General features: G+C 42.8%; 1 protein-coding gene across 17 annotated transcripts in view; it reads left to right on the top strand.

Annotated features, from left to right (window-relative positions):
• Positions 1–15,091, top strand: part of LOC143895153 (uncharacterized) — a 185,145-nt gene that overhangs the window by 151,771 nt on the left and 18,283 nt on the right. For 16 of the 17 annotated variants that reach the window (XM_077402046.1, XM_077402044.1, XM_077402042.1 and 13 more), the window contains 7 exons: positions 794–973; positions 2,557–2,662; positions 6,114–6,202; positions 11,709–11,835; positions 13,712–13,800; positions 14,780–14,869; positions 14,952–14,996. In XM_077402046.1, the coding sequence (XP_077258172.1) occupies positions 794–973; positions 2,557–2,662; positions 6,114–6,202; positions 11,709–11,835; positions 13,712–13,800; positions 14,780–14,869; positions 14,952–14,996 (726 nt within the window). The remainder of the gene's footprint in view (positions 1–793; positions 974–2,556; positions 2,663–6,113; positions 6,203–11,708; positions 11,836–13,711; positions 13,801–14,779; positions 14,870–14,951; positions 14,997–15,091) is intronic. The other variant, XM_077402043.1, reaches the window with a different exon arrangement.

Below are 15,091 nucleotides of genomic sequence, written 5' to 3'. Positions count from 1 at the left end.
TCCGTCCAACGGACACCGGTCTTTTAACGGCTCCCGGCACGTCGGAAAGTTTTCTACATTACGTCGAAAACGATCGCGCGAAAGTATCCATGGAAGAAAGAAACGATCCTAAGAACCATCACGGAGGTGTTTCTACGCGGGATCCGGTTACACCTCGAGCATCTTTGGGCGTCTTCTGACGAGAGGGATAATGAAATATTCTCTCGCGCTAAACGAAAACTCTTCGCTCGCCTTATCGCGCCGTACTCGAAGTGGCGCGTAGTAGTAATACGATAATACGGTAAAAAGTTCATCATTCCGTAACTCGCTGTTGTTATTCGCCGCATCGTGAAACCATAAATCCGCGCAAAAGAGCAACCTCGTACCCCCGCGCACGCGCGCCGAGATCTTTCTCGTTTCCATGCACTATTCTTTCGCGAGTTCTCATCCTTTTTCCTGCGTCTACCCGCCAGTCCACTTACTCCCCCCCCTCTCTCTCTCTGTCTGTCTTTCTCTCTGGACTCTTTACTAACTTCGTCTACCTCACTCTTTATCTCTTTGGCTCTGCCTATCTTTTGTTCTCTCGCTATCTACTTCTTTTTACTGTTCCACCTTCCTCATATGCTCACCCGAGAGATCGTACGCCACATATACGACTCTCCTTCTTCTTTGAACCCCCCTTCTTCTCTCTTCCCCTTGTCGATCCCCCGTCAGTCCGTGGCACAAACCGACGAGTACCGAGAGACACTCTTGTGTCGAGGGCTCTCGCCGGAGAGAAAAGCCGTAACGACGTAACGCTCTTGGGACGTAACAGGGAGAGCCGGGTGAACCTGGACCGCCGGGACCACCCGGTCCGCCAGGAGCCGAGGGTCTTCCCGGGCACGAGGGCAGACAAGGGATTCCGGGCGAGGTCGGCGCACCAGGGGAGAAGGGCCCGCCCGGGCCGATCGGGCCCATCGGCCCGACGGGCACGCCTGGACTTGCTGGTCCCAAGGTGAGTCCGAGAGAAATTAATCCACGCCGTATCTCCGGTTACACGTCGGCCATGTCCCGGTCTTTGGGATATCGAGGTATCAAATGTCATCCGTTTCCCTAGATTTGAAGAGCTTTCCTCGGTCAGCTGTCCTCCTATTGGCGTGACAGGTGGCATTCCGTCACGAAAGGGGTGAAAGTAGCATGCGTTCTCTTGGTGGAAAACGCACGGACATTAAAAAGATGAGGGACAAGTGATTTATTTAAAAGATTTTTCTAGTACTATATATACTCTTTTTAATATATTGAAATATTTTAAAAAATATATATATCCCATAAGGAATTTTTGAAAAATTCTATTAAAATTAATAAATCTCATTCTCGAATCCTTTTTGCATATAACGGTAGTTTTCAAACATGTCAAAAATGTTATTACGGAAATAGCGAAGTTGAGATTGCATAGAAATAGGACAGATAATGCAGAAACTAAATTATCTTCCGAATAATGATGAATAATTCTCATTAATATTAATTGAAAACGTGCGTTAAAAGAATTTATAATTATCCCAAGATTAAAGAAATGGAAGACAAAGAGCAAAAAATATAATATTATAGAAATAGGGGGGATTTCCGCGTAAACATACATGCGTTTACATAATAATATAGTGACAGATTTTACTTTCATAAATATGTTATGTCACATTGTTGCATAAATTATCCCCATTACCGATTTGTTAATGGCTGGATTGATAATACGGAGTTTAAACTTAACTTTATTTATCCAATAGAAACTATAAAGCGTGATTTCACGCATAATCGTCGGCTTGCGTATTACGAAATATCAAACGTCCGATACCGTGTTCAAAATTCCGCAGGGAATAATTTAATATTACGGATATATCACCGCAGGTAACGCACGTTAAACCGTGGAATTATGTAATGATTACGGGCCGCGAGCTTTCAAGTGCGTGGTTTGAAACAAATCCAGCTAATCTCACGGGATTTTGAATTACTCTCAAATTTCAACCGGCGCGGCGTTCTCGCAATTTCGCTTATAATCGCGATGAATCTTTCAATCCAATTGGCGCAAAGACGAAAAGAATACGCATTGTTTTTCGCGCAAAGGCACTTTTTGCACTTAAACAAGTAAGCTATTAATGTATAGCTGTCCATCGTTAAAAAAGAAGGGCAGCGTTACACAGGTATTATACACTTAATATTGCGTCATTCAAGAGGTTACGCAACCGATAATTATTAATGGAGTACAACAGAGCGATTACAGAACAATGGAGTATTAATTACGTCCGGCGCATTGTTAATTTAATCCAACTATAATTAATTACATTCGAAAGCACGTTCCTGCATATTAATTACTAACGCTTGATACTGCGACGGTAAAGGATCATCAAACGCTATCCATTTAGGAAAGTGTTCTTTTAATTAACTTGTTCGTACTCGCTGGTACAGAATTGTCGCGGAAAATAAATAAGATATTTTCATTTTCAGGAAATAATTATTGTAATGAAGCGAGGAATGTGTGTATGAGGGAGGCTATGTAATATGTAAATAAATATCGAAAAGTCATCGAAAGTTTATTTTCGACAGGGTGACAAGGGTGATAAAGGCGATCGGGGCTTCACGACGACCTTAAAGGGTGAGCAGTTTCCAAGTGGAGTATTCGAAGGCCCACCTGGTCCACCAGGACCACCTGGTAAGCATACAAACGAGATAATCTGCATACGAAATAAATGATTAAACATTACGCGTCAATTGCATCCCCGTGAGGAATACGAGAACGGCGTTACGGTAACTCTCTATGCGAATCTTCTGTGCAAATTATTTATTTCGTCAGCATTTCATTTTGAATTTGATATCTTTATTTGGTAGCTTTATCCACGTGTATTAGGAAATCACATACCGGGCTGAGCCCAATTTGTTTTTTTTTTTTTTTTTCGTTACTCGCATAGTTATGTTTACTTTTCATTTTCTCGACAGTATTTTTAATTAACATTTCTAGTTTACACGTTTTATTATCGTTTTATTAAAATCGATATTTTTCACATTATTCTCCGTTCATTTCGACATGCTGTAATCTTCCACTTTATAATCCCGAAGAATTCTTTTGAATGGGCAGTGCGCGATTAAGGAATCATTAGTATCGCGATCCGGCGAAAAAACGATTAATTGTAAGTCGATCCGTGCCGCGATCCTTCGGAATCGGAACACGACGAGGCACTCATCCGTGAATCGATTATCTTTGCGCGTCGGCGTGACCTCAGGCGAAGAAAACGCGGAAATGTTTGACGAGGAAATCTTGACTTGGATGATCGTGCAGGTTGTTCCTCGAGAGGATCGAGAGGCGATCGCGCGCGGTTATACGGTGGGCGTATACACGTGCTGTGTCTCGGCCATGTAGTAATGTATGCGGCCGTGAGCAAATCTTTCTTTGCCATTCGCGCGAGCTTCCTTTTTTTTCTCTCTACGCCGCCACTCGTCCCGTGCGGATCGGACGTTAACCCTTCGGGAGTTGAGTGTCCGCCGAGGAGCACCGTCCAAAAAACTGCGCTACGCATTTATATACATGACGGTATCTCGAAATTCATACTCGGTTCGTCGTGAAATTAATCTCGTAAAAATGGCGATCACACACACCCACACGCAAGAAACATTAGGAAAATTTTCTGTAATGAAAGGAAAATATAATTAAATGTCAACGTTATATTTAAGCACGTTAAAGTATTGCTGTGCGCAACGTTACTCTGAAGGATTATATAGTCATACATAAAGTAAATAGGACGTGTGTGTGTGTGAAAAACAGATTTTAAAAATGCAGAAGTAAATTTTGTAAAAAATTGGATTGGCTTTATAACACAATTAATCTAAATTTCATTAGACTAACATACTTAGTGGTATTAACGTTATATAAAGACGCGACCGACGTGAAATTTTCATGAAATATTCGCCGAGAAAAAGCGCGCCGCTATAAGTGCAACCGAGAAATCTGTTGCCTCCGGGAACTGTCACGACAATTCCGAGATACTCCGCGCGTAAAAGATTCAGCTCCCTGCTTAAAATTACAAGGCAAGAGACACCACGCGCAACGCTCCTCGTGAATAGTGCAGAGGGTAATAAATGCGCAGTCCTGAGGCACACGGCGTTCGCGCGAGCCGAGGAATATCTCGTCGCGAAAAGATGCGAGCGGCGACTGCAGACTTGAAAAAAAAAAAAAAAATTTTCGACCCTCCTCCCGCCAATATCTCACGACTCGGTCGTTCGTCAATGTTCGCGCGCCACCCCGCCGTACTGCGCGACGACGACGACGACGGCGAGAAAATGATTTACGATCGCGGACCTATTCAGAATCCGATCTCGCTACTCTCGTAAACGACCGTTTACTGCACACCGTGTTGACCGTGATACGTTGGATATTGGCAAAAGCGTCGCCGAGTATCAGTTATCTGCCTCGCGACATGATTGATCCGCGGGGAGAATTCCGTGATTATAATTGAGTGAGAATCGCGTCGGGATAACGGGAAAACACCGAAACAGTTTTGAACACGCTCGTTCACGCTCTGAAATATTTAGCTGGGTTTAAAGAGACTGTCGGAACGTGATAATCGTTGGAAATAACACGATTTATGCATTTGCACCGAAATACACATGCTCGTTTCTCGAAAATAAATCAATTTGATTCGAATAGCATTGGGATTAATCATTTCTACAATGAAAGCTAATTAGATAATATCTCGAGATCAAATCCTTTTATCCTAATCGAGAACAGAGTAAAGATAAAGACTTTAAAAGGGATTTAATAGAAAGACCGAATTAAATCTTTTTCGTAGATCTTGCGAATTTTAGATGAAGATCAGCTTTACATCAATTTATCTTGTCGCGCGAGAAGGTAATACTAGCCTTGGTAAGATAGCTCCGGCGAAACGATCGTGTCGAGGACACAACGTCGCGAAAATCGTGGGCTAGCAAACTGCGAGTCCGACGGATTCGACAGAACGAAATTACGCGAACGCTAATCCGTCTTTATACCGTTGCGCGACGACGGCAGAGAAGCAAGGACGAGTAACAACGTTTCCGGGCATTATACATGCGCGCCTGACAGAATTAATTTAGCCACATACAAATCCGTCTCGCAATTTCATGGCACGAACTGCAGCGAGCGCGGGAGTCGCGGAAACTCTCGGTGTTGTACATACAAAGCTACTGTCGATATTGTACGAAGTCGTATTTTAGAATCAACGATCCGACGTGCGCCACACCGGCGGGAACAGTTTTTGCAGTTGCAGCTTTATGGTAGTTGTGACTTTATGGTACAGATAAAACATAGAAAGGTAGCTCGTGCGTCGAAACATTGCAAGTTAACAGTTTATAGGTATATCGATGCTATTCGCTACAGGAAGATAAGCAAATTTTATATTTACTTTTCAGAGAAGTTTTTTCTTTATAAAATATAAAAGAATATAGTAATAAATTTGTTATTTAGTCGAATTGAATTTATATAAATTCTATAGAGACAGAATATTCTCTATAATCATTGTATCAGTATTACGGAAGTTACGACAAATGTCACTCTCTATTACTGACGAGCAAATGAAAGAAAATCTTATTATGCAGATATAGAAGTTTCTTTGCCGTGTGACAGAAAAACAACATTGATCGTTCTCGTTGCGACATACCATGTTGTTAGCTGTCAGTTCTATCGGAGAACCGTAGACGCGATAAGTCAGAATTTTGCTGATAAAATATTAACGGTTGAATACGTCGCCATAAATGAAGTGTTAATCCCGTACACTTGACAGACCGTAATTCCAGTTCTTAGCCGCTTAAATCTCTTGATTGATAATGTTACATTCGAGTTTACATTGCGGCATTTCAGCCGATCGCGTTACTCGTCGTAAAATTTCTTATAATTCGTCTCGTTCCAAAAATCGCCGCGAGCCGCGTTTCTCTCGGTCCAGATGTTCACTTCCGTATAAAGTTCCGATCACGCGATTCGTCAAACGCCGCCGCTCGGCGTTCGATCACTCGAAGAGAATCCTCGAAAAACACCGCCGATCCCGGAAATTCCGCGCTGCTCGTTCGCGTGCGTGCGTGCGGACGAGCCAGCGTGGTGTGCGGGCACCATGTTTCATCTTATGCACGGCACGCAGGGTCCCCGGGCGAGAAGGGAGAACTGGGCCCGACAGGACCGCCCGGCCTGCCCGGCGAGAAGGGTGCTCGGGGAAAGCAAGGGAAGAGGGTAAGCTTCAGCGAGGTCCTCCGACCGCCGCCGACCATCGACCAAAGTAACCCCCCCGTATACGACCATCCGCCCCACCCGTCCCCTAACCCACCCGTCCCATTCGTCCCGACCGATCCCGTTATCCGTTGATTGAATCCGAACGTAGCAGGAAGCGGAAAGAAATTAAAAAAAAAGGACAAAAAAAATAAAGGAAACGGAAAGAAAGGGATGGGTCCATCCAATCTGTTCCCCGATATCCTCTTGAACCCCCCTCCCTTGCATCCTGCGTCCCGCATGCTGCGTGCATGCTTTTGCATGGTATAGCGAAATACATCGGACACTCACGTCCCTTCGGACGCTGATAACCGCATGCCTCTTGACTTGAATTGTCACTACTTAGATCCCTCATGTTGCGTAGCATGACGTAACCGTAATTTATTTTCGCGTGGGAGTACAGAGTCTGTCTTTTACATCGCGTCACAAAACACTATGCCTCTTCAGTATCTATATATAGGTACATATAGACCGAGTGTTCTAGCGTCAGCGGAGTTTCCGTCGCGCGGCGGCCCTAGATTGCCTGATTTGATATTCTCGATTACGTCGCTCTTAATTCCGCGTTGTAATTGGAGGAGCGGATCTCGCGTCGCATTTGCGTTTACATATCGATTTTGTCACATTTCGTTTGTTTGCTCGTACTTCGATTTCGAGAGTGCTAAACAACTTAATTCACAAAATTGATAAAAAATGTATCATTCTTCGATTTTTGCCTAACGACGATTTAATGAATGTCACAGCCATTAATTATCCCGGTAAACTTGAATTTGAAATTGCGCTCGATTCTTCTGGAGATTTCGATCTTCTATTTTTATCGATTAAATAATTCTCCGCAATTCCGCGGAGAACAAACGCCGTAATTTTCCTTTCTGCGCGAGAAAAACGTCCGATTTTCTTTTTTCGTCCATCCTCGCTTCTTCTCGCCTTCTTGGTCTCGTTCGCCCTACTTTCGAGCATCGTCGCCGACGTCTCGCGCCTTTCTCGCGGAATATTAGACGCTTCTTCGTGCCGCAAGCACAGCGCGCGCGTGCACGGCACGGCACGGCACACAGCACTCTTCACGCAGTCACGCGAGCATGAGCACGTATGTACGTCACTCCGTCACATTTGCATCGTCGAATAAACTGCAGCCGAACAGCATCGTCACTCGGTTACGGTTACGGGCTCCGAGGGAAGCTCCTCCGCCGTGAGGCGATTTATAATCTCCGCGCTTCGCGAAGATGTTTGCATCCACGGACGGAATGTGGATGCGAGAAGAAACGGCGACGAGAAAGAAACGCGAAAACGAATTCTCTCCATTTTGTTTTGCGTCCACAATTTTTGAATGCCGCGTAAAAAATTTATTTTTCGATTGATTAACTATTCCTCTTGTTTGTGCGCGCAATGTAAATTAACCGAATGGTTTTCAAATGCGGTCGCACGCGCATATTCGTTCCCCGTATATAGAATCAAGTAACAGCGAATTTGAAATTCATACATTTATAAATTGACCACAGAATATTTCACGTGTTATTTATTATTCGGCAACATTGTTACGGTTACGTCGCCATTCGATTCGCGAAATCATATATGTATACCTTTTTACACGCGATATTTTCTCGCGCCTCCTTCGGGAACTTTCCTCGCGGGCCCGTGTCCGTTCACGGAATTGCATACATATACCTCGAGCGACTGTCGGGACTCGTCTGTCCCATACAAAAAATGCGAAAAGAGAAACAATGACATGGAAAATGAAAAGAGAAAAAGAGTAGAATGGTAGGCAGGAACGGGAAAAGAAAGCAGGAAAAAAAAGAAACGTTGGTGGCAGCAAATAACACGTATCCATATTGTGGTATCCGAGGCTTCCCCTCGGATTCTCTCTCTTCTCACCCCCTAACTCTTTCTTTTTCTCTCTCTGTTTCTCTCTCTCTCTCTCTCTCTCTCTCTCTCTCTTTCTCTTTCTCTTTCTTCTTCTCGTTTTTTTGCCCTTCGCGCGAACGTCGAGGCGTCGATCGTCTCCACGCATTCGTGCGCATCATCACCAGCGACATTCGCGAACCGCAGACTGAGCTGGCAAACAAACAAGCAAGCAAACGAGCGAGCGAACTCAGGGGGTGGCGGGCTTAAAGCGTACTCCTTCCGGCCGAATTACACGCCTACGCGCCTAACACCTGTAAACTAGTGCGCCTAAGAGCTTGGCGTACGACCGTACAGCTCTTTCGGGTCCATCGTAAGTATACTCGTAGATCTGCCGAGTGATCGTAACTCTTTCTCCCGACGGCTGTTGCAAACGGAGACCCCACACGCGGCGCATCCCCAGACCAGTTTGTACAACACGTTTTCCACGAATATCAATATCGCTGGAATTGAGAACGCGCGACGTATTTAATTGTGTGAAAGACAAAGTGAAACTTTCTTGACGCATGTATTCGTTAGCTCGTTCGTTAATTGATCCACTGATACAACGCGTGACTTCCTGAACGCTCGTGGTCGCATCGAAAATTAATGAAACGCTTCGGTGTGATTGCACTGACCATAGATGTGACCACTGTGTGGCATTTAACGTGTTTGAAATTGTCTATGGAAATGTGATTCGAGATGTAATTTCAGCGATGAAGTTTAGTTACTCTAATTTTGCAAGGAATATTAGTTCAAGATTCCTCTTGCTGTCCATTTTAATATACTTTTTGTCAATCTTAGCATGGTAAGCAAGTAGAAATTCAACTGTCTCCAAATATAATGTTATATAGTGAAATAGGAGTTAATCTAATGAAAAGAAAATATAATTCTACTAATTTTTTCTGTTTTATTCTAGCGGCTCTTATTATACCTCGAATCTGTATTTTACACATACAGTATTTTAGGATGTATATAACGAATTCTTTGCTAAATTAAATATAACAACTGAAATGATATTGAAAGCATAGAGATATATAAATTAGTTGGTCAAAAGTTCTCGCAGAGTAAATTGAAGACTTGTACAATAATTATTGTTCCACGGAACAAAATTTCATTAACAAAATTAATTTTCAAACACGCTCATTTATATTTAATGATGCAAATGTGTGTTTCTTGCCGTAATGTGTGAAGGTTTCACCTGTTTATATGTTCATGACGGAAAAGTATTCCGTTCCATTTCGAAGTTATATCAAATTCTCCGTAACTCTGTGTATTTTATTTTCGTGGATTTACAGCGAGCCGGTTTTTGCAGCGAAGTAGCTAGTAAGTCAACGGTACCCTTTTGGCGATTTACCACGTGCAATGCTAAAAGCACGACAAACTTTTGATTAATGAATAAAAGAACAAATCCACGAATTTCACATTTTCCAATGGAAAAGTACATATATCCAAACGAATAAACCAAACTGAATTAAGGTGCAATGAGAGACCGAATGATATTTACTAAAGTTTTACCACATATTAGGAGTTAGAAAAATATCTCACATTTTCTGTCTCAAGGTTTGTTCTCAATATAATTGCAATTGCGCTTCCCAATTTTTTTTCACGATTATGGGGTACCGTAGAATAATTTCGCAAGTAACGGAAATGTACGTCTATATAGGAAACGCGACTAAATGTACGAAATATAACGCAAGTCTTGTAACCCCGTGGCCCTTATAGACGCGATCTCGGACGCTGAGAGTTACTTCGGGGCAACTTCGGCAGTTCCGCTGCAGTTTCGCGGTCGAACCACGACGGTAAACTCGCGGATACACGTGTCCGCCCGCGATACTTACCTCCGGCTCACCGAACCGTAAAATTCGCCATTCGACCACAAAGCAAGCTCGCTCGCAATTTCGCCCGTCCGCTCGATTTGCCTCTCTAACGAGACGCGAAGCCGGGAGATGCTTGTCCCGGATACGCTGCGTGCGTCCCGATTGCAAAGCCGCGGCCAAGTGTACGTCTAACTACAGCTAACGTATTATATACGGAGTGTGCCAGATTTGTTCAAAAATATCTTGGAAATGGTTCCTCGAGATACCTGGGGTTAATCTCTTTTGAAAGTATCTTGACTTTTTGCGACTGGTCCTTTAAGTTGTTTTTCATCAGATTTAAATTTACATGCTAAATTTAATTCAACATTGAACAATTTCCGGACATAGAGAAGCTAGCGATCCGACATTTTCGCTAAGGAAAGCCAGACCTCCAAAATTCGTCGAGGAATCCCTGAGATATTTTTGATTGGACCACCGTGTAGATGCGTCCGTCGCATTCGCCACTGTCCTTTTTGGGACGACGGGGGCGATATCGAGCGCTTTTGACAGCGTGCGTACGTGCGTGTGCGTGCGTGCGTGCGTGTGTGTGTGTGTGCGCGTGTATAATTAGTGAGTAGTGATCCTCGGTGTGTAGCGTACGTAGCTTGTGTAACTAATTTGTGTTTATGTAGCGAGTAACACCATCCCACTACTTCTCTCCCGTATATCGGTTCGATTCACTAATCACTAATAACCACTACTACCCCTGGCTTGTTGTTGTGTTGAGGTTCTCGCAACCCTATCGACCGGCGATCGCAAGCGCCTGCAGGCTGTCGCGTAAGTATTCAAAGTATGTAGCTTACTGTCGCGACTATGGTGTCTCTCTCTCACTTTCTCTCTCTCTCTCTCTCTCTCTCTCTCTATGCTCTATTTTACGCGCGATATTAATATGATCTGTTTTTATTTAATAATGTTTCTGTCGGTCCTACCCCTCGTTCGTCACTCTCCTTCTCTCTCGCATAGTATTTCTCGTGTTTACATTCCAATTATAATTATTATAATTATTATTTTGTGAATTTAATAAAGAACGTCTTTGTTTTTGTTATATTAACTTGCTAATAATATTTCAAGGTATATACAAATCAAATGTAAATGTTCCACGTTACATTTTAACGATGCATGTAAATTGAAAGTTTTTATTGCTGTGTAAATGCACGGAATTGCCAATATATAATAAATCACAATTTATGGGATACCTTTTTCCGTTTTGCGAATAAGAAAGGATTCTATTAGGCACAGTAGGGCTGGCTCTACAGGTTGTAATTATGCGGGTAGACTATAAATCATAGATATATTATCGTCTAGCACGAGAGAGAAAGAGATATACTATAGTATATAGTCCTCGATTTTCTACTAAATTTTTACCCCAACTAACGAATCCTCTATAGTCGCATGAGTGTTAGTAATCGTTGTCTACGTCACGATGTAATCACTGATACTCGTTTGAACCGCAAGTGTGTTTAATTGTGTAGTGCAGAAGTAGCTGGACGATCTTGGGCACCTAAGATAAAAAAAAGATTATGCAGATTTCACGTATAAAGACAAATTGTGAAAATTTAACGGACTAAGATCGTCCGAATAATTGACGTAGATCTCGAAACGCCATCCTCTCCTCCTCTCCCTCCTCTCTGAAAGAAGACAGATTAACGCTTCGTTATAGAAGCAAAAATGAAAAAGAAAAATTGACAGCGCACATGGAGGACCTGGTTGGATCTGACCTTGCAGTGTCATTGTAGGGTTTCAAGGGTGAGAGCGGTTTGGCATTGGCGAGGGGTGTCCCCGGCCTGCCGGGTCCGAAGGGTGAGCCCGGCGAACGGGGTTACCGGGGCGAAAAGGGCGCCATGGGAGACGCGGGTTCACCAGGTAGATTACCACGAAAGCCATTCTACCGCGGCGGGAAAATTGGCGAGGATAACCACCGAAAAAAACGATCGTATCCGCCCCCTTATATTCGTGGGGTATCCTCCCACGAAGATTTCGCGTTTCCTTCGTACCTTCGGCCGCGCCTCTCTACCCTCGTGCACCCGCGCGAAAAATTCGAAAATTATGCAAATTCGTGTGATCTTTTCTAAGCCAATGGTTAGCAGTAATAGCCACGTCTTCTCTCCTAAACATAATACGATCGACGACGTTTAATACTGCCAATCAGATTTGATTTCATTATTAAAGTTTGTTTCCTGTTTTTTTTTCTTTTGTCTTTATTTGATTTTTGAAGAGTTCGATGAGAGGAGCGTTAAGATTCACGGCTTATCAAATTTTTTCTAGGAAAATAAACAGTCAAATGTGTTCGTTACACGGTTCGTTTAATTTTAGTCGATCTTCAGTGGCACCGCACCTTCTTTTGAATATTTTTGCATATAAGTAATCGTATGAAAGTATAACGTCTCATAATTTCACAGTATATGTGCGAAGTGAACGTGATGTTAAAAAATCGTATTTTTCCATTTGATTATGCAAACGTGCAGAGAACAATGCGGGTCCACTGAACACAGGCGCGCGAGGATCAGTTCGAGTTTCTTGTTTAACTTTCCGAAGATATGTAATAGCGGAACGATTCGAAAAGTTCTTTCGGCGAAACTTGAAAACGACCCCGCGTCGGTCCCTAATAGGGAAAGAATTCGAAGGCTGCGTGCCCTCAATTCTCTTCCGGACGTAAAGCGGCCAGCGCTTCGCCTTCCGTGAAAAATTTTAATCAAAAGTTAATAACGCCGATTCGTTCGGCGAGGAAATTAAATATTAATCCGTTTCGCGTCGAATTGGATATTTAATTAAACGTTTGTTTTTCTAACAGGGTCATCGGGGTCGATCGATATTTATATCATTGCTATTCGCGTCGCGAATATTATTGCGCGTTTAGCGACAAACGTTGAGGCGTGACGGTCTTTTGACAAGTGCTTTTCAAAGCGTCAATCAAGGTATCGGCGGAGTATAAAAAAGATAATAATTTACATTGACAATATTTCACTGACTGTCGCTTTAAAAAACCGGCGTGTAAACCAAATATGTCCAAGCACAGACGCGAGACTCGTCAATGTGTATAAATAACGTCGTTGACACACGAAACTTTTTTGTTGTTTAAAAAGTTACCCACCATATTTTCACCGTTAAAAAATATACGAAGAAATCCGCGTGCATTTAAAGATCCCCCGATTGACAATAAACATCGAGTGTGTCTCGCGGGTAATCCCTCGGGTGAGCTATTCTACCGAGACGCGATAAACACGCCGGAAGTATTCCCGGCACGGGGGAAGTCGCTCGGGGCAAAATGAGAAAGTTGGAGGCGGAAAAACGAAGGCGGGGAAGGAAGGCGAAGTGGGCAAGTGCGCGCGGGGGAGGTTTTCTTGCCACGCGCGCGTTTACGAAATTGCGGGGCCGTCATCGATCTCGCGCTGTCTCACGCGCGCGAATTAATCTAATAGCGTTTTTCACTGGCAGAGCCGGTGCGCACTCAGTGCACACTAAAGCCGTCGTACACAAACCAACGTAAAGTGTATGTTTAATATAATCGGGTTAAATCATGAAATCCTCAATATTCTTTATTGCACTATTTGGTAAAATATGTAGTGAGTATTTGATCAGTCGAAATATTTGCATTATACTTTAAATATTAGAGACTAAATCAGTGTACACAACGGCTTTAATGTGCACTGAGTGCGCACCAGTTCTGCCAGTGAAAAACGCTTAACTTCGGCGAGCTCGAAGCAAGCGGGCGGCTCACGGCCGGCAAATTCGCTTTCAGGGCCCAAGGGAGAGGTGGGACTGCAGGGCTTACCGGGACTTAACGGAACCGACGGCGATCCCGGTATCCAAGGACCCCCCGGATTACCGGTAAGTGGAACGCAAATGAGAAATGGTTCCTCCCAAATCTCGTCCGCCATGCCCTTTACGACGTAATATTCGGGAGACATACCGTGCGTTTTACAAAGGTAGCGAAAATTTAATATTCCTCTCGTCGTCGGACTTTTGCACAATGTCACGCGGCGTATTTTACGTTGCAACGATTGTTGAAACAAGTTGAGAAAATGCGAGAAAGAAACTCCCAAGAGAATTCGAGGAAAATGAATTCGTATAGCATATATTGTTCGCTATATTTTCCAACGCTTCAAGATTTAGCGTTCCTTTCGGTACCATCCGCATATTATTTACGCAACTGATAGATTTTAATGTTATAAAAATAAATGCGTGCATTATTACGTAAAGCTTTTTTTTAGTCCCGCCAGTAATAAGTAATCGCCGCGTATTTTGAGGATCGGATTGAATATCTTTCCGTGTTTCCGCGCTACTGAATTCTCGTAATATGATAAACGTTGTTCAAATAGACATTAAAATAATATTAAGCGCATTATTAGTTCAAAAAGAATACATCCACAATGTATTAAATGTCATAATATATTCGTTAAATGTTAGCTATTCCTTCCATTGCGCGCTAAACTTCCAATACAGAATACTTGTAATATTATATCGAATGTTATATCAATGCAACTCTCTGATCAGTTGCACTATAATATTATGTAATGTTATACAAGTACCGTATGTTGAATCTAATTAATATGCGCGGTATTACACTGAGAAAAAAAAATATTTTAATTCAAAAAAATATTTATTAGGTATTTTTATTTAATTGAAATAAAAATATATAATTCTAAATAAATATGTGTAAAAAATAAGTAAATATTCTATTAAAAGCCACTTAATAAATATTTTTGGGGATTTTTTCTCAGTGTACGTAACACGCGGAGGATTTTTTTATGGAATTAAGGAAGACCAAATCTGTAACATTTGATGTACGCCGCGTCTCTCTTTTCAGGGAATATCCGGACCTAAAGGTGAAAAGGGCGACTATGGCGACATTGGTCCCCCCGGCCTTATGGGACCTCCAGGTCTACCCGGCCCACCGGTACGTAAACGGCCGTAAACGCCATCGCTCCAACGGACCCGTCTTGTCGTAAATATTTTATCTTATGTGATTCTGTCGGTAGGGCTATCCCGGGATGAAAGGCGAAAAGGGAGAAAAAGGCGAATCGGTGAGTACGTTTGTCAAATTTGTTACTTCGAACTGCATTTCGCTGCTCCGAAAATTAATGTGACACATTATAATTAATCTCTATACTCAATAAGG

The sequence above is a fragment of the Temnothorax americanus genome, unplaced genomic scaffold (genome assembly GCF_048541705.1).
Source record: "Temnothorax americanus isolate GAGA-0224 unplaced genomic scaffold, ASM4854170v1 Scaffold15, whole genome shotgun sequence".
Lineage (NCBI taxonomy): Eukaryota > Metazoa > Arthropoda > Insecta > Hymenoptera > Formicidae > Temnothorax > Temnothorax americanus.
The sequence above is the reverse complement of the archived record's forward strand: the minus strand, read 5'-3'. Positions and strand labels throughout refer to the sequence as shown.